The 19,738-nt window shown below is 34.5% G+C and overlaps 1 protein-coding gene across 9 annotated transcripts in view; it reads right to left on the reverse strand.

Annotated features, from left to right (window-relative positions):
• Positions 1-19,738, reverse strand: part of ARHGEF9 (Cdc42 guanine nucleotide exchange factor 9) — a 202,132-nt gene that overhangs the window by 5,173 nt on the left and 177,221 nt on the right. For all 9 annotated transcript variants that reach the window (XM_045470629.1, XM_045470631.1, XM_045470624.1 and 6 more), the window contains 2 exons: positions 17,662-17,905; positions 11,592-11,660 (listed from right to left, as the gene is read on the reverse strand). In XM_045470629.1, the coding sequence (XP_045326585.1) occupies positions 11,592-11,660; positions 17,662-17,905 (313 nt within the window). The remainder of the gene's footprint in view (positions 1-11,591; positions 11,661-17,661; positions 17,906-19,738) is intronic.

Consider the following 19,738-nt stretch of genomic DNA (forward strand, 5'->3'; position numbering starts at 1 on the left):
TATAGTATTTGTATTTTTGTTTTGCTTATTTCACATAGTATAATGCCCTCAAAGTCCATCCATGTTTCCATAAATGACAGGATTTCCTTATTTCTATGGCTGAATAATATTCCATTGTATATACCACATATATTTTATCTATTCATCTGCTGAAGGACATGCAGGTTACTTGCTGTCTTGGCTATTGTGAATAATGCTGCAATGAACATGGGGGTGTAGACATCTCTTTGAGATCCTGATTTCATTTTCTTCCCATACACACAGCTCTATTTGCAATTTTTAAGGACCCTCCATACTGTTTTTACAGTAGCTTACCAATTTGCATTCCTACCGTCAGTGCCCACTCCCTTTTTCTCCACATCCTCACCAGCACTTGTTATATCTTTTTTTTTTTTATATAACAGCCACTCTAACAAATACAAAAACTCATGGTTTTGATTCACATTCTTCTGATAACTAATTATGTTGAACATCCTTTCTTATACCTGTGGAACATTTACATGGGCACTTAAATATCTTCTTTGGGAATATGTCTATTTACATCCTTTGCCCATTTTTAATTGAACTATTTTTTTTTAGTCGAGTTGTATGTGTTGCTCATATATCTTGCATAGTAATCCCTTATCAAATATGTACTTTGCAAATATTTTCTCTTATTCTGTAGGTTGCCCTTTCATTTTGTTGATTGTTTCTTCTGTTGTGCAGAAGGTTTTTGTTTGATGTAGCCTCACTATTTTTTATTCTGTTGTTCGTGCTTTTGGTGTCATGTTCAAAACCTTGTTGCCAAAACCATGTCAAAGAGTATTTTCTTTACATTTTCTTCTAGGACTTTTTTATGGTGTTGAGTCTTATACTTAAGTCTTTAATCCATTTTGAGTTAATTTTTGTGAATAGTTTAAGATAGGGGTCTAATACATTGTCTTGCATGTAAATATCCAATTTCCCCAACTTTTTATAGAAGAGGCTATCCTTTTTCCATTGAGTATTCCTGGCCTCCTGATAAATATTAGTTGACTATGGGTTTATAATTGGGCTCTTGTTTCTTTTACATTAGACTATATGTCAGATTTTATGCCAGTACCAGATTGTTTTGATTACTATAGCTTTGGGATAAAGTTTAACGTCAGAAAGCATGATGCCAGCAGCTTTGCTCTTCTTTCTCAGGATTGCTTTGGTTATTCAGGATCTTCTGTGATTCCATATGAATTTTAGAATTGCTCTATTTACTTCTGTTAAAAAATGCCATGAAATTTGAGATAGGGATTACAATAAATCTATAGATGGCCTTGGGTAGTAGGGGCAATTTGAAAATATTAAGTATTACAATCCATGAACACAGAATATCATTCCATTTATTTATGTCTTCTTCAGTTTCTTTTATAAATTTCCAAATTTCTTTTATATATGTCCAATTTTATAAATGTACTGATTTTTAACCTCTTAAGTTAAATATATTCCTAAGTACTTTATCCCATTTTGTGTGTTGAAAATGGGATTGTTTCATTAATTTCTCTTTTGAATATTCATTTTAACAGAAACAAAAATGATTTTTATATATGTATTTTTTATCCTGAAACATTACTGAATTCCATTATTATTCTAGTATTCTAAATTTCTTAGGAGACTTTAGATATTTTTATATATAAAATCATGTCAACTGCAAACAGAGAAAAATTTACTTCTTCCTTTCGTTTATTTCTTTTTCTTGCCTGATTGCTCTGTATAGGACTTCCAGCAGTATGTTGAATAGAAGTGGTGACAGTTGGTATTCTTGTCTTGTTCCTGATATTAGAGGACAAGCTTTCAACCATTCACCATTGAGCATGCTTATTAATTGTGGTAAGCTTGTCATATAAGGCATTGATTATGTTGAAGTATGTTCCTTATATACCAAATTTATTGAGAATCTTTATCATGAAAGTATTTTGAATTTTGTCAGATGCTGTTACTGCATCTATACAGATGATATTTGATTTTATCTTACTCTCTGTTAGTGTGGTGAATCACATTTATTGATTTGCATATGTTGAATGATCCCTGCTTCCTAGAGATAAATCCCACTAGAAGAGGTGCACAATCCTTTAATGTGCTGTTGAACTTGGTTTGCTAGCATTTTGTTGATAATTTTTACATATATGTTTATCAGAAATATTGGCCTGTATTGTCTTCTATTGTCTTTATCTGGCATTAGTGTTAGTGTAATCCTGGACTCATAAAATGAGTCCGGAAGTACTCCTTTCAAAATTTTGGAAAAGTTTAAGAAGGACTGGTGCATGTTCCACAGAATTCCCCAGTGAAGCCATCTGGTTCTAGGCTTTTCTTTTTGGGAGTTTTTTGATTACTAATTCAATATACTTAGTCATTATTGGTCTGCTCATATTTTGTATTTCCTTTTTTCCATCAGTATTATTGAGATATAATAGACATATTACATTGTATAAGATTAAGGTGTACAATATAATGATTTGATGTATGTATATACTGCAAAATGATAACCACATTAAGATTACTTAACATCTGTCACCTTGCCTAGTTACATATTTTTTTCTTTTGATGAGAAGTTTTAAGATCTATTCTCTTAAACTTTCAAATTTACAATACAGCATTATTAACTTAGTGACCATGCTGTACAGAACTTATTTTATAAGCTTGTACCCTTTAACTACATTTACCCACTTCCCCCATCCCACATCTCCTGCATCTGGCAACGACCAATCTGTTCTCTGTTTCTATGGTTTATTTTATTGCATTCCACATATAAGTAAGCTAATACAGTATTTGTCTATGAATTATTTCACTTATCATAATACCTTCCAGGTTCACCCATGATGTGGCAAAAGGCAGGATTTACTCTGTGTGTGTGTGTATGTGTGTATGTGTGTGTGCTTTGTCCACATTTATTTTACTGATTTGTCTGCCAAAGGACATTTAAGTTGTTCCCATGTCTTGGCTATTGTTGAATAATGCTGCAAAAAACATAGGGAGCAGGTATTTCTTTGAGATAGTGATTTCATTTCCTTTAGATATGTACTCCAAACTGGAATTACTAGATTATATGGTAGTTCTATTTTTAACTTTGTGAAGAACCTCCATACTGTTTTCCATACTGGCTGTACCAACTTACGTTCCTACAGTATACAAGGGTTCCCTTCTCTCCATAGCCTTGTCAATACCAGTTATTGCTTATCTTTTTTAGCTATTCTAACAGGTGTGAAGTGATATCTCATTGTACTTATTTGCATTTCCTGATGATAAGTGATGTTGAGCACTTTTTCATGTACTTGTTGGCCATTTGAATATTTTCTTTGGTAAAAATATCTATTCAGGTATTTTGCCCCTTTTTAAATTGGATTATCTGTGGGATTTTGCTATTTCCAAACTGAATGCCTTTTGTCTCTGTCTCTTGCCTAATTGCCTTGGCCAGAAACTCCAGAACAATATTGAATAGAGGTAATGAGACTGGACATCCTTGCCTTGTTCCTGATTTGGGGGGAAGACATCAGTCTCTCATCAGTAAGCATGGTGTCAGTTGTGGATGTTCTATAGATGCTCTTAAATATATAAAATCTTGTCATAGTCAATCAATTTTCTTCCTCTCTGATTCAGATACTGTTTCCTCCTTTTTCTTACCTGAATGCCCTTTGCTTAAGACTTCTAGTACTATATTGCATAGGGGTGATGAGATTGGGTGCTATCATGTTGTTTCTTATATTAGAAGAATAGCTTTCAAATTTTCACCATTAAGTATGATATTAGCTGTGGATCTGCCATGTATTGCCTTTATTATATTGAGGTACATTTCTTCTATACATAATTTGTTGAGAGTTTTTGTCATGAAAGGATGTTGAATTTTGTCAAATGCTTTTTTAGAATCTATTGAGATGATTGTATGATTTTTTATCTTTCTATTAATGTGGTATATTACATTTTTTATTTGCATATGTTAAACCATCCTTGCATCTCAGTAATGAATCTCACTTGATGATGCTGTATGATATGATCCTTTTAATGTGCTGTTGAATTTTGTTAGCTAGTATTTTGTTAAGAAATTTTGCATCAGGAATATTGTCCTGTGGTTTTCTTTTCATGAAGTGTTCTTATCTGGATTTAGTATTGGTGTTACTGCTGGTCTCATAAAATGAGTTTGCAAGTATTCTCGTCTCTTCAACTTTTTGGAAGAGTTTGAGAAGGATTGGCATTGATTCTTTAAATACTTGGTACAATTCACCAGTAAAACCATCTATTCTTGGGCTTTTCTTTGTTGGGAGGTTTTTTTTATTACTAATTCAATCTTCTTATTCATTTTGGTATATTCATATTTCTATTTCTTCATGATTCAATCTTAGTACATTGTATGTTTTTTTTTTCAATATATGAAATTTATTGTCAAATTGGTTTCCATACAACACCCAGTGCTCATCCCAAAAGGTGTCCTCCTCAATACCCATCACCCAGCCTCCTTAGAAATTATTCATTTCTTCTAGGTCATCCAAGTTTTTGGTGTATATTGTTCACATTATTCTCTTATGATTCTACTTCTGTGGTATTATTTGTAATCTGTTTAATTTCTGATTCTATTTATTTGAGTTTTCTCCCTCCTTTAGTCTAGCCAAAGGTTTGTCAATTTTGTTTATCTTTTCAAAAAATAGCTCTTAATTTCATTGAACTTTTCTATTGTTTTTCTGCTATTTCTCCTCTGATCTTTGGTATTTCCTTTTTTTCTGTTAACGTTGGGCTTATTTTTCTTCTTTTACTAGTTCTTGAAGTGTAAAGTTAGGTTGTTTATTTGAATTTTTTTTCTTTGTGTAAGCATTATGGCTATAAACCTCCCTCCTAAAACAGATTTTGCTACATCCCGTAACTTTTGGTATTTTAGATTTTCATTTTCATTTACTCAAGATATTTTTTTAATTTCCCTTTTGATTTCTTCTTTGACTCATTGGTTATTCAGAAGTGTGTTGTGTAAATTCCACATATTTGTGAACTTTCCAGTTTTCCTCCTGTTACGGATTTTTAGATTCATACCACTGTGGTTGGAAAAGACACTTGATATGATTTCAGTCTTCTTAAATTTTCTAAGACTCGTTTTGTAACCTAACACATACCACTTTAGAGCATGTTCCATTTATGCTTGAGAAAAATGTGAATTCTGCTGCTATTGGATGGCATGTTCTTTATATGTTTTTTAGGTCAACTTAGTCTAAATATATTTCCAGTCCAATGTTCTCTTAATCGATTTTTGTCTAGGTGATCTATTAATTGTTACTATTATTATATTGTCTGTTTCTTCCTTCAGATCTGTAAGTATTTGTTTCATAATGAGCACATATATATTTACAATTTACATATTTATGTTTTGGGTGCATATATATCTTGATGAATTACCCCTTATGACTATATAGCGACCTTCTTTGTCTCTTGTGACAGTTTTGATTTATATAAGTATAGCTATCCTTGCTTTAGTTTGGCTTCCACATTCATAAAATACCTGTTTACCATCCCTTAACTTTGAGGCTATATGTATCCTTAAAGATGAACTTAGTCTTCTGTAGGCAGTGCATAATTGTGTCTTATATTTTTATCCATTCAGCCACTCTATGCATGTTGATAAGGGAATCTAATTCATTCACATTGAAAGTAATTATTGAGATGGTAGGGATTTACTATTGTCATCTTATTAATTATTTCTGTTTTATAGTTATTTTGTTCTTTTCTTCTTCTCTTGCTATTTTCCTTTATGAATTGATGGTTTTCCAAACTTGTATGCTTTGATTCTCCTCTTTTTGTGTGTGTATCTACTGTAGGTATGTTCTTTGTGGTTACAATGAAGCTGACATAGATATCTTACAGTTACAATAATCTATTTTATACTGGTAACAAATTAACTTTGGACACATAAAAAACAAACTCTACCTTTTTACTCTCCAACTCCACATATTATGTTTTTGATGTCACAATTTACATTTTTTATTGTTATCCATTAATAAATTATTGTACCTTAGTTATTTTAACCCTTTTATACTTTATCCTTTATAGATATAATTAATACACCACCATATTAGAGTATTCTGAATTAGATATACACTTGCTTTACCTGTGTGTTTATATTTTCATATGTTTTCATGTTACTGATTATCATCTTTTACCTTCAGTTTGAAAAACTCATTTCAGCATTTCTTGTAAGACAAATCTAGAGGTGATGGACTCTCTCTCAATCTCTCTCTCTCTCTCTCTCTCTGGGAAAGTCTTTCTTTCTCCTACATTTCTAAAGGACAACTTTCCTGGGTATAGTATTCTTGGTTAAAAGTTTTCTTCTTTCAGAACTCTGAATATAGCATCCCACTCTCTCCTGGTCTGCTAGGTTCCTGCTGAGAAATCTAATAGCCTTATGTGTGTTCCCTTGTATATGAAGATTTTATCTTGCTGCTTTTAATCTTTTCTCTTTGTTTTTGACTTTAGACAGTTTTATTATAATGTATCTTGAAGAATATAATTTGGGTTGACATTGTTTAGCAAACAATGAGTCTCATGAAGCTGAATATTTAAATACTTATCCAGAATTGAAAGTTTCTCAGCCATTATTTCTTTAAATAAGTTTTCTTCCCCTTTCTTTCTCTTTTCTTCTTCTGGTTCTACAATATTGTATAGATTGCTTATCTTAATTTTATCCCATAATTCACATAGGCTTTCTTCGATAATTTCAAATGACCTGTTTTTGACTTCACAAATACTTTCTTCTGCTTGATCAAATCTGTTTTTGATGCTCTCTATTGCATTTGTTTCATTTCATTAATTGTATTCTTCAGCTCTATAATTTTTGTTTGGTTATTTTTTTATGATTTCTACTCTTTGTTAAGTTTCTTGTCTTGTGTATTGTTTTCCTGATTTTTTTGAACTTTCTGTGCTTTCTTGTGGCTCACTAAATTTCTTTGAAACAACTATTTTGAAATGTTTATTGGAAAAATTGCATATCTCCATGTCTTTGGGGGTCAGTTTCTATAAAACTGTATTCCTTTGGTTATGTCATGTTTCCCTGATTTTTCATGTCCCTTGTAGTATTGAGTTGCTGTTGTGGCATTTGAAAAGGCATTCACTTCCTCTAGTCTTTATTGACTGGCCCTATTTTTCTATGCATCTAATCATGGATATTTTTCTCTATGGGTGATCTGGAACTTTTCTGCTGGATTTTGAACTTTCACAAAAGCACACTCATCTGTGGGTGACTGTCAAAATCAATATTCTTCAGGGGGAAGACAATTTAAAGCTATTCTGCTATTTTGGTGATGTCCTCTAAGAGGCAATTTTCAAAGGTGGTAAGTGTCAGAAATATGAAGGTACTGAGTGCCAACAAATGATATGAAAATATTAGGGAGAAAGTTTGGGAAGTGTTCATTTTAATTTCTCAATTAAACTTTTTTTTTATTTTGAGAGTACTGCATATTTACATGCAGCTGTAAGAAACGATACGGAGATACACTTTGTACCCTTTACTCAGTTTCTCCAATGATAACATTTTGTAAAACTCTAGTACAATATTACAACCAGGATTTTAACATTGTTATGGGACACAGCCAAGAGATAGAACATTTCTGTCATCACAAGAACACTATCATTACTCTTCCATAACCACTCTTTTCTCCTGTACTCACCCCCTCTTTAATCTTTGTCAACCACTAATCTGCTTCCCATTACTAAATGATATCATTTCAAGAATGTCATATAAATGGAGTCATACCATATATAACGTTTGAGGATTGGCTTTTCTCACTTAGCATAATTCCTTGGAGATTCACCCAAGTTGTTGCATGTACCAATAGTTGGCTCCTTTTTACTAAGAAGTAATATTCCATGGTATGGATATACCATAATTTGCTTACTCACCTACTGCAAGATATCTGGATTGTTTCCATTTTGGGCTATTATGAACAAAGTTGCTATAAACATTTGTTTAGAGGTTTTTATGTGAAAGTAAATTTTCATTTCTCTGGGAAAATTGTCCAGGAATGTAACTGCTAGGTTATATGGTAATTGTACATTTTGTGTTTTAAGAAACCACCATACTATTTTCCAGAGTGGCTATGCCATTTAGCAATCTCTACAGCAAGATATAAATGATTCAGTTCCTCTACACCCTTCCCAGCATTTGGTGTTGTCACTACTTATTTTTATTTTAGCCTTCTCAATAGGTATGTAGTGATATCTCATTGTGGTTTTCATTTGCATTTCTCCAATGATCAATAATGTTGAACATCTTTTCATGTGTTTAACTGCCATCCATATATTCTCTTCAGTAAAATATCTGTCTTTTGCCTATTTTCTAATTGAAGTGTGTGGTTTTATACTGTTGAGTTTTGAGAGTTCTTTGTATATTCTAGTTATTAGTGTTTTTTTCAGATACATGGCTTGTATTTTTTCCTACTCTGTAGCTTGTCTTTTTATCCTCTTCATGTGATCTTTTAGAGAGCAAAAATTTCTATTTTGATGAGGCACATTATATCAATTTTTCATTTTGTGGTTCCAGCTTTTGGTGTCAAGTCTAAGAACTTCTTTGCCTAGCCCTATATACTGAAGAATTTCTCCTTTTTAAAAAGTTTTGTAGCTTTAAATATAAGTTCATTATCCATTTTGAGTTCATTTTTATAGTGTGTAAGTTTAGGTTGAGTTGGTTTTTTTTAAATTTTTGGTCTATGAGTAAAGTAGCATTTGTTGAAAACATTGTCCTTCCTCCACTAAACTTCTTTTGAATCTTTTTCAAAAATTACTTGGGCATATTTATGTAGGTCTATTTCTGGTTTCTCTATTCTGATTCATTGATATAATATGCCTTTTCTTCTGCCAATACCATGCTGTCTTGGTTATTGTAGCTATATAATTAGTGTTAAAATCAGGATAGACTGATTAAATTTACTCTTTTTCAAGATTATTTTAGTTATTTTAGGATATTCATTTGATTTTGAGCTGGTCCTACAGCCTTGGAGATGGGAGCTATGCTAATGGCCCTAGGGAGTTCTATGATGACAGACTGAAATAGGTTGATAGACTAAGAATTAGTATTCAAATTCCAAGAAGTTATGTATCAATTCTTAAAACCAAGACGATATATAAAAGTAAAAAAGGCTTTCCTTGGAGCTAGGCTCTGTCCTCTTTGCTTATCTTACAGCCAGGCTTCCCCCACTACAGAGCAGTAGACTGAGTTGATAAGGTCCCATGGAATTATAGGTGGGGGTGGAAAGGGACACTAGAATAATTACCTTATTCAATATATCTGCATTAGAGAATTATTAATAACAGTGTTCCCATCACTTCCAGGAAAGGGTCATTGGAAGGGTTAAAGAAACTGGCTTTTATGGGTATCTTAAAGAATTCCCTTCTTGGGGCGCCTGGGTGGCGCAGTCGGTTAAGCGGCCGACTTCAGCCAGGTCACGATCTCGCGGTCCGTGAGTTCGAGCCCCGCGTCGGGCTCTGGGCTGATGGCTCAGAGCCTGGAGCCTGTTTCCGATTCTGTGTCTCCCTCTCTCTCTGCCCCTCCCCCGTTCATGCTCTGTCTCTCTCTGTCCCAAAAATAAATAAACGTTGAAAAAAAAAAAACACTTTAAAAAAAAAAAAAAAAAGAATTCCCTTCTTACTCTTATCATGTACATAATATAACTATTAAATTCCTAAGTTTGACAATTGCTTCCACATATGCAGTTCCCTCGAGTCTCAAAATATATCGATCATCACAGTCCTGGACTAGGAGAGTCTTGAAAACTAGAAATAGAAATAATGGAGATTCGTAGGAATTCTGGAAAGTTTGAAACTAAATGAGTTTCTTTGAAAACTAGAATTGCTGAATCAGTGTTTAGATATTGGGGAATAAGAGAGAACCTGAAAGGAATAGCCTTGTGACTAGATAGAGTGGAAAAGGAACCTGACACCAAGACTTGGTATGAGTGAGCAGGACTGTTTTCTGGCTTGTTGCTTTATGAGAGCTCCTTTGCTTTAAGAGTTCATAGTGAAAAGAGCAGCCAGTATTCGATAGACTTGAGGGAACCTGCCCTGAGGTAAAGGGGTATTATCCCATCATGAAGGTCAGTGTGGAGAACAGTGGAGGGAATCATAGTGAGAAAATCTCAGGGGTTAAGAGCCTCCAGGAAACAGGCAGGACACAAAGTAGCTTCTTTGTAGCCTGAGGACTCCCCAACTGGCTGGGGTTCTTTTCTGCTTATATCTCTAAGGAAGGGGTACATTCTCTCACAATGTTTCCCTACTCATACAGATCATATCTATACTGACCTAACTTCAGATAGCTTTCTAACACTTTCATTTTTTTACTCCCAAGTGGTTAAGAGTGATTGCCTTTAATTTCTTACCTAAAGATAATCATATTTCCATGATGAGGGAAGAAGCCAGTGAGTGCCTCCCAAGGGCAAGAAACAATAAGCAGTTAAAAGGAAGTCATGTCTAGTCACAGGGGCCCCAACTAGGTGCACTGTTTAATTGGAAATCAGATATTCATAGGCACTCAACCTCCTCAGTGAAAAGGAGCTTCATTTGGGAATAATTAAGGAAGCTCTACTTGGTTGCTGGAATTTCAGGCAACTTGAATCTAGTAATTTTGTAGGGTGATTCATTCTAAACCAAAGAGTCTACTGAGAAAGCAGAAGGGCCTGGGGAAAGTGAGGTCTCATTAAGATCACCTACCCCTGGGGAAAATGACAGTGGCTGTCAGTAATAGAAGCCGCTGTCAGTAATTGAGCTGAGACAAAATGTGAGCTGTTCATTCCCAGCATAGAGAATCAGCAGACCCCCGAGATGGAGAGGGAAGAACAGTGGACTTGGAATAAAGATGAGTTAAGTTCACAATCCCTTTATCCCAAAGATCTTGTTTCCTAATCTGGAAAATGAGGCTAATAATGCCTACCTTTTCAGAAGTACCATAAAGATGAAGTTAAAGAACTTGTATAAAATAACTGGTAATGAATAGGGTCATGAATAAAATAAAGGATAGTTACTTCCTTTTGTTCAACTAAGCATTTTAATTTTGTCTAGTTCATGAAAAGGAGAAAGCTTTATTCCATATTCAAATTGATTCTCAAGGTATTTTCCTTTTTTAAGTACTTTATGGTTCAGAGAAAGAAAACTAATATCTGAATCTTCTGTCTTGGTCCAGTTTGAAGTTCTCCATTCTGATTTAAGACTCCTGATTTAGCAAATGCCCCCAAACAAATTAAGGAAAATTGTGTATAATATATTTGTACTTATTAATAAAATTTACACAGTTACTATTGTTCATCAGTCTCTAATTTGTGAGTGAAGTTTAGTTTCTTTCTTTTACTTACATAAAAATAAAAGGAAACAAATTTTATTTTTTCCTGTACCCAATGAACTATCTTTGGACATAACTACCTTACACTATTTATTCCTAAGCCTTATGCCTTTAAGACCATTTGCTACATTATCAGGAACACCTGGAAACCCAGACACTCCCCCCCACCACCATCCCAAATTTGCTTTCACATGGAAACAAGCCTGGGGATTTGCAATCACATAGTTTATGGCTTCACACTCTCACAAAGAAAGTAGAGCTGGTGGGGTAAAAGCAGCTTTACCTTTTTGTTTAGGGACTTTTCTCACAGTCATTGCAGCTTGCCTCTTCTGGTTTTCAGAAATTTCAAAGCCTATAATATAAAAATACATGACTTTGTTACAAGAAACACAGACCTTTCTCAAATGTATAAAATAGTACAACTTTTCTGAAATAGTAATTTTGGCAAGATATATCAAAAGTCTTGATAAATAAATGGTGAGAAGCTTGAACAAATATTCAGCTACAAAAATGTTGTTCACAGTATAGAGAGGCAAAAGAAATGTGAGAATATGAGTTAAGATGATGGTAAATGAAGAAGGGGTGAATAAACTATGGCATAAAGTAGAAAAATATTTCACAACCAAAAGCAAAAACAAAGACAAGGAAATAATGAGTCAAAATATAAAATATTAAAACCGAAAATTTGTGTAAAGTTTCAAATGGAAGAAAAAAATCAAATGGCAAAAAAGTAATGAAATAATAAAAATGTCTATTCAAGTCCTTTATCCATTTAAAAAATTTTTAAAGTTTATTTATTTTTGGGAGACAGAGAGACAGAGTGCAAGGAGGGGAGGGGCAGAGAGAGAGGGAGACACAGAATCCAAAGCAGGCTCCAGGCTCTGAACTGTCAGCACAGAGCCCGACACAGGGCTCGAATTCACAAACTGTGAGATTATGATCTAAGCAGAAGTTATATGCTTAACCGACTGAGCCACCCAGGCACTCCTTCTTTGCCTATTTTTAAAATTATTTGATATTTTCCTATTGAGTTGTAGGATATCCCTATATGTTTTGGAAATTAACCTCTTATATATAATTTATCTATCTATCTATATATATATATTTATAATATGCAAATATTTTTTGATGCTTTAGGTTGCCTTTTCATTGTTTCCTTTGCAGTGTAAAAGCACTTTATTATGACACAATTTTGCTTTGTTGCCTGTGCTTCATATCCAATCATTGCTAAGATCAATGCCAAGAAGCTTTTTCCCTATGTTTTCTTGTAGAAGTTTTAAGGTTTGGGGTCATACAGTTAAGTCTTTTATACATTTTGAGTTAGTTTTCATGTATGGTGTAAGGTAGGAGTTCAATTTCTTCAGTTTGCATGTGGATATCCAGTTTTCCCAGCACCGTTTATTGAAGAAACCATCTTTTCCCAATTGTATATTCTTGGTACCCTTGTCAAAGATATGTTGACTGTATATGTATGGGTTTTTTTCTAGTCTTTCTATCCTATTCCACTGGTCTATATGTCTGTCTTTATACCAGTACCATAATGTTTTAAATAATGTAGCTTTTAATATATTTTGAATCAGGAAGATTATGCCTCCAGCTTTGTTCTTTCTCTCAAATATTTTTAGCTATTATGGTTCTTTTGTGGTTCCACATGAATTTTAGGATTGTGTTTTCTATTTCTGTAAAAAAATAACATTGGAGTTTGGTTAAGATCACATTGAATCTGTAGATGGCATTGGGTAAAATAGATATTTTAACAATATTAAGTCTATTATGTGTTCTTTAATTTCTTTCAGCAAGGGTTTATAATTTTTGGTGTAGAAATCTTTCACCTTCTTGGTTAAGTTTATTCCTATTATATCCATTTTGATGTGATTATAATTGGGACTACTGTATTTGCTTAATTTTTTTTTCAGATACTCCATCGTTAGTATTTAAAAACACAACTGATTTTTGTATGTTGATTTTGTATCCTGCAATTGTACTGAATTCATTTATTAGACATAAAAGTATTTCTGTGGTGTTTTTAAGGTTTTCTACTTATAAGATAATGTCATCTACAAACAGTAATAATTTTACTTTTTCCTTTCCCATTTGAATGCCTTTTATTTTCTTCTAGCCTAATTTTCTCTGGCTATGACTTCCACTACTATGTTGAATAGAAATGGTGATAATGGGCATCTTTGTCTTAGAACTGATCTAAGAAAAAAAGCTTTCAGTTTTTCCCCCTTGAGTATGATGCTAGCTGTGGGGCCTTTCATATATAGCCTTTATTATGTTCAGGTAAATTCATTCTATACATAGTTTGCTGTGAGTTTTTTATCATGAAATAATGATAAGTTACATCAAATCATTTTTCTGCATCTATAGATGTGATCATGTGATTTCTATCTTTCATTAGAGTGATGTATCACATTAATTGATTTGCATATGTTAAACTATCATTGCATCCCAGGGATAAATCCTACTTGTTCATGACTTATGATCCTTTTATTGTGCTGCTGAATTCTGTTTGTTCCTGTTTTATTAAGAATTTTTTTTCATGTACATTCATCAGGGATATTGGCCTTTCATTTTGAACTGGAAGACTTAATATTGTTAAAATATCCATTCTGCCAAAGGCCATCTACAAATTCAAAGGAATCCTATCAAAACTATGGATTCATTTATATAAGATATGAATAAGTTCTAGAAATCTGCTGTACAACATTGAGCCTATGGTTAACATTACTATATTATGCACTTAAAATTTTGTTAAGAGCATAGAACTCATGGTGTTTTTACTGCTTAAAAAAAACAGGGTTGAGGTATCTCCAGAAGGGAGAAATTCTGTCTCAGCTTCAGTCTATGTATGCAGAGTCCCATCCTTGTCATGATCTTCCTGCCTACAGATGACAGCTTTGAACTATGCCTTTGAGTTTGAGCCTGCCCATGATCTTGCATTCTGACTTCCTGCTCCATAGATTTTGGAGTTGCTTAGCCACGTTTTGCAATCATATCAGTCAGTTCTTTATAATAAATTTCTTAATAATGCTTCTCCTATGTGTTGTGTTTCTCTGAACACTGATAGAAGAAGTTATAGTCTATATTCTTCACCTGAAGAGTTCCTTATGGTAAATTAGGCTTAAAAAAAACAAGTTACAGGGGCGCCTGGGTGGCGCAGTCGGTTAAGCGTCCGACTTCAGCCAGGTCACGATCTCACGGTCCGTGAATTTGAGCCCCGCGTCAGGCTCTGGGCTGATGGCTCAGAGCCTGGAGCCTGTTTCCGATTCCGTGTCTCCCTCTCTCTCTGCCCCTCCCCCGTTCATGCTCTGTCTCTCTCTGTCCCAAAAATAAATAAACGTTGAAAAAAAGATAAAAATAAAAAAACAAGTTACAGAATAATATGTTTGGTATAATTTTTGTAAGTAAATTTTTTGAAAAGTCTTATGTGTATATATGTTTATATGAACATAAGCATGGAACTAGGCATACCAAATTTATACTGATTATCTCACACAGCATAGGAGTGACAGAGAAGGGAAAATAATGCTAAAATTTATTACATTTTAGTATGTGTTAAATGGTTATTACAGCCATGTATTTGTTTTATAATTAGAGAGTAAAAATAAAATTATGATAAATTTATGTGGCAGCCATAAAAATAATGATTAAAAATATTAACTGACATAGGGAAATGCTAATGATATGATTTTAAGTGCAAAATAAAGATATAAAATTAGAACTATTCATCATGGAGAGGTAGTTTGGGGGAGACAGAAAGAAAGAATCAGCAATCCTAGTCCTATTTTTTTTTATTTAGACATATTTAAAACACATAGGAAGGAAATATATGAAAATTTTTATAAAAGTTATCTCTCTCTGGGTAGAATGCTCTTGTGTTATTTTTATTTTTTCTTGTATTTTTCTGTTTTTCTCCAAAATTGCCTAATAAAAGTGTTATTATAATTAGAAAAAAATAATGTTTTCAAAAAGATAACCATAGGTCTGTCAGAAAGTAATTTCTGTAGCTCCATCCACTTTGCTGCAAATGGCAAGATTTCATTCTTTTATTTCATTCTTTTTTATGGCTGAGTAATATTCCATTGGTGGGTGTAGCTATAGAGTCTGATGCTAAGCAAAATAAGTCAGAGAAAGACAAATACCATGTGATTTCACTCATGTGGAATTTAATAAACAAAACAAATGATCATAGGGGAAAATAAGAGAGTGGCAAACCAAAAAACAGACTCTTTATAGAGAATAAACCAATTGTCACCAGAGGGGAGGTCATCGGGCAGATGGGTTAAATAGGTGATGTGGATTAAGGGGTGCACTTATGATGAGTATGAGGTATGGTATGAAAGTGCTGAATCAGTAAATTTTACACCTGAAATTAATATTATGCTGTATGTTAACTAACTGGAATTTAAAGAAGAACCTAAAAAAATTAAAAAATAAACTAACTTCTGGAAGCTTTTCTATTAGAAGCAGATTCTTAAAGTTACAGATTATTAGGGCATGGTGTGGGAGATATCATGGTGGAATCAGAGGGAATGGTGGGGATCTTCCAGTTCATCTAGGGTCTACATAAAGCATACTAAGACAATTCCTTTAATAGCTCTAACAACCTAAGTGGTATCACACGCTGCTGCTGCCTACCATTGAGAGAAGCAGTCAAGTAGCATTCCTGTACAACTCCACATCATGTCCCATTGCAGTGCTTTTATGTTAAAAGCAATTTGACTTCAGTGGGATTCAAAGTGAATTATTTTTTTTTTAATTTTTTTTTCAACGTTTATTTATTTTTGGGACAGAGAGAGACAGAGCATGAATGGGGGAGACACAGAATCAGAAACAGGCTCCAGGCTCCGAGCCATCAGCCCAGAGCCCGACGCGGGGCTCGAACTCCTGGACCGCGAGATCATGACCTGGCTGAAGTCGGACGCTTAACCGACTGCGCCACCCAGGCGCCCCTCAAAGTGAATTATTAATATGCACTCTACCCCAAACCTAAGGAAAAGACTAGGATTAGACTAAGCAGTGTCTTTCTGATCATCCTTCCTTATCTTTCAACCATTTAAATCACCGACACTGAAGGACAGAAGAATCCATTTGCATCAGGATTCAATGGGTAGGCCCATTTTTCTAGAGGCATTTTATACCAGCTTGAACATACAAGTGTTTTAATATAAAATTCCACTCTCATTAAGGATGGACAAAAACAGAAATTGTGTCTTCTCAGGGAATTACAAAGTCTGGCTGTTTGGTATTTTTATGCCAAAATGGCAGGACCATGAGCAAGAGACCAGATAGTACTTTGTACACCGCAAAGCTATAGTCAAGGGGACCTAAATCCCACATTTGGAAAGCACCATTAAAACTCTCTCTACTAATTATATACTCTTTCAAAAAAGGGAACAATCTGTTTAAAGCCAAAAATGTATGGTTTAGTGGGACTCTAAATCATGCAAGTGATCATGGTTTTAGACCCAGTTATATTTTCTACCATTTACTTAAAACACTTTCATACAGACAGTGTGATATATACATGCACATTAATTTTAATCTATGCTCTCAGGGCATTTACTTAACATCTGACATGCCCTAATCTGGTATACACACTGAAGAGGTGATTTGTTAACATATTAAACACTCAGAATTATTTGCTCCAGAGGCCATTATTACCAGCAGTTCAGTCACCTTAATGCAGGAGGCCTAGTTAGCCTAATACATGCTAAAAATGAATTTTTAGTGGTAAAATTAATGTTATTCAAGATGTGTACTAGCCACAAATGTCTTACAGGCTCTTTAGCCTTCATAAGAACTGGGCATAAAAAATCAGTGAGCCCCATATCCTGTACCCTGCAGAAGGAAGCCTCAGGTCAAGATTGAAAACAGGTGCTATGCTTTGTCCCCCATCAGAGGACTTTGTCACCAGATTCTTACTAGAAAGTTAGTTGAATGCTGTTGTTATATCACCAACTCTTCCTTGACTAACCTTTACACAAAAGATGCTGCCATGTATCTAAGAACAGAACTGGGACTTCATTGAGATGATAGGACAGGTTGTATGACTGTTTTTGTGTTTGCTAATAAATGTTTGTATGTTTGGGAGAATTGAGGTTGAGGTTTGCTTTCAGTGTAATAGCTTTATCTAGTCAAGAGACTGTAAGGGAGGTCAAATTATAACCCTGACTAGTAGAAATTACTGGTATCTGCCAAAAAGGACCTGATAATAGGAAACCACCAAAGTGGATTAGGTTCAGTTTGCAACAGAAGTCTTCCATCTGTTTCTAGAAAAAATGAAAACTAATTCAATTCCTCTATGTTCTTCATAGCCATATTCTTCTTTCTCCTCTCAGGTCACTTACCAATTTTTTCATCTTCCTGTACCATTTTTCTCTCTTCTCTGAAAGCCCTAAGCCAGCGTATCTTCTCCTCCAGCTTCTTGGCAAAGAATAGATGTATCTCCTCAGTCTCCTTGTTGTGAAGCTTGAAGGCATTTTTCATGCTGACATTAAAGTCATCATCTCTGCCATCTTCAATGTCAACTACCTCATATTTATCCATGTCAATGCGGCCTTTGTAGTACAGGATGTCTCTTCGGATCAGGTCCTAGGTGGGAAGGAAGAAAAGGCTTTATACTGGAGGTATGTGGACAGTAGGTACCAGGAGAGATGGCACATGGGCACAGTAGGACGCTAAGACTTCCACTGATTTGAAGTACTAATAGGGGTTATTTTGGTCAAATTTAGGCAAGTTAGCTTAGCATTATGACATTGACAGGTTGGTTAGAAGATGCTCTTACAGAAAGCCTTTGTCCTACATCCAAAAACTCTCAGACTCCAGTATCAATCCTTATATGTGTTTGTAAGACTCTGATGGGAAGTAGGAAGCAGTAAGCCACACAAGCATTGCTAACATAGGCCTTTTCTTTTCCAAAATATTTGCAAGCCTTCTAGAAGTATGAAATAAGCTGGATGGTTGCCTGAGGTATACTTAGGAATTCAAGCCAGCAAGTGAGACCTGCATATCAGAGTGGGTATGAGTGGTTAAGAATAGCAAGGTGGCCACAGCCTGTGCTGGCCAGGAAAGATTACATGGAGAGGGTTGAACACTTTGTGCTCCGGGGAATTTTGGAGAAGGCCTAGTCTGGCAGGAGAAATGGGGGTAAGATTGAATAAAAAGCTTCATATATTGACGAATAAGTTTCACAAATCTTATTGCGCGAGAAAAATAAAAAGTTATAGATGGATACAAACAGTATATTATCTTTTATTATTGTTGTTTTACTCTCTGGTATACAGAATTGGATTAATACTCTCAGTCCAGGAGACAGTCATCATTAGTCCATACAAGGTACTCTTATTTCTCTAAGTATTTACTTTTAATAATATATTAAGTTTTGGTAAAACTGCCACCAAAAGCTATGATGCCACAGCAACCTTAAATCCCGCGCTCAATCATTCCCCTGGTTACTTTTGTATACAGTTTTATCTCATCTACATATATTACACTTATATAAGGTTTAAACAGCTACAAAGAAATGCCACATAATGTTTAGAGATACAGAAATTATATAAAAAATATGACAATGACACAGGCCAAATTCAAAAGAGTACAGAGAGGAGAATGGGAAAATGGAAGGAAGGAAAAGGGAGGGAGCAGAGAGGGAGAGGGGAAAGAATGTATTTGTAATGAATTATTTCTTAAGTTGTATAGTAAGTACATAGGTGCCCATTATATTATTTTGTATCTTTTTGAATGTGATATTTCATAAATTAAAAAAAAAGAAAACCAGAGAGATGGATGATATCACTTGTGGACCTGTGGCATGTAAAGTATAAGTGTCTTTCTGCCCTCACCCTCTTAGCACTGCCCTCAGCTTCCCCTGAGAACACATCTACTGCTGGGATGTGTGGTGTGGCTGAGTCTGGCCAAGGAGGTCTCATGAGCCCTGTCCTGATGGATGTCTTCACTGGCCAACTTGTTCTCACAAACTATCCCTCCTGTCTGCCTATATTTGGCCTTTAGACAATTTGACAGAATCAGAAATGCTCATTAACTTTTATTAACATTATACAGTTTAGTTAAACTGCTCCCATTCTGCTGAATTGCCTTGCATGCCTCACTTCTCAGCTGCAGGCTACCTGCAAAGAATTTTCTTTTGCAATCCTAACTCTTCACAATGTAGGGTAAACTGGGTTTTTTGGTATGTCTGGGGAAGGCTGTCTTTAAGAATTCCCAACATAGCTCTGTCAATCTTCGAAGACCCAGGCTGTGAAATATAGGAGTTGTTGAATTGCTTTGCAAAAAACAACCTCTACATTGTTCTTTTTCCTCCCATAATGATTGTGCATATAAATAAGCTGTGAGTATAGATGGGTTCTGATCTGTTGGGTTCCACTGGCATCAAGTTCACAAGAGAGAAAAAGGTCAGCTATACAG

Source organism: Leopardus geoffroyi, chromosome X (assembly GCF_018350155.1).
Source record: "Leopardus geoffroyi isolate Oge1 chromosome X, O.geoffroyi_Oge1_pat1.0, whole genome shotgun sequence".
Taxonomy (NCBI): domain Eukaryota; kingdom Metazoa; phylum Chordata; class Mammalia; order Carnivora; family Felidae; genus Leopardus; species Leopardus geoffroyi.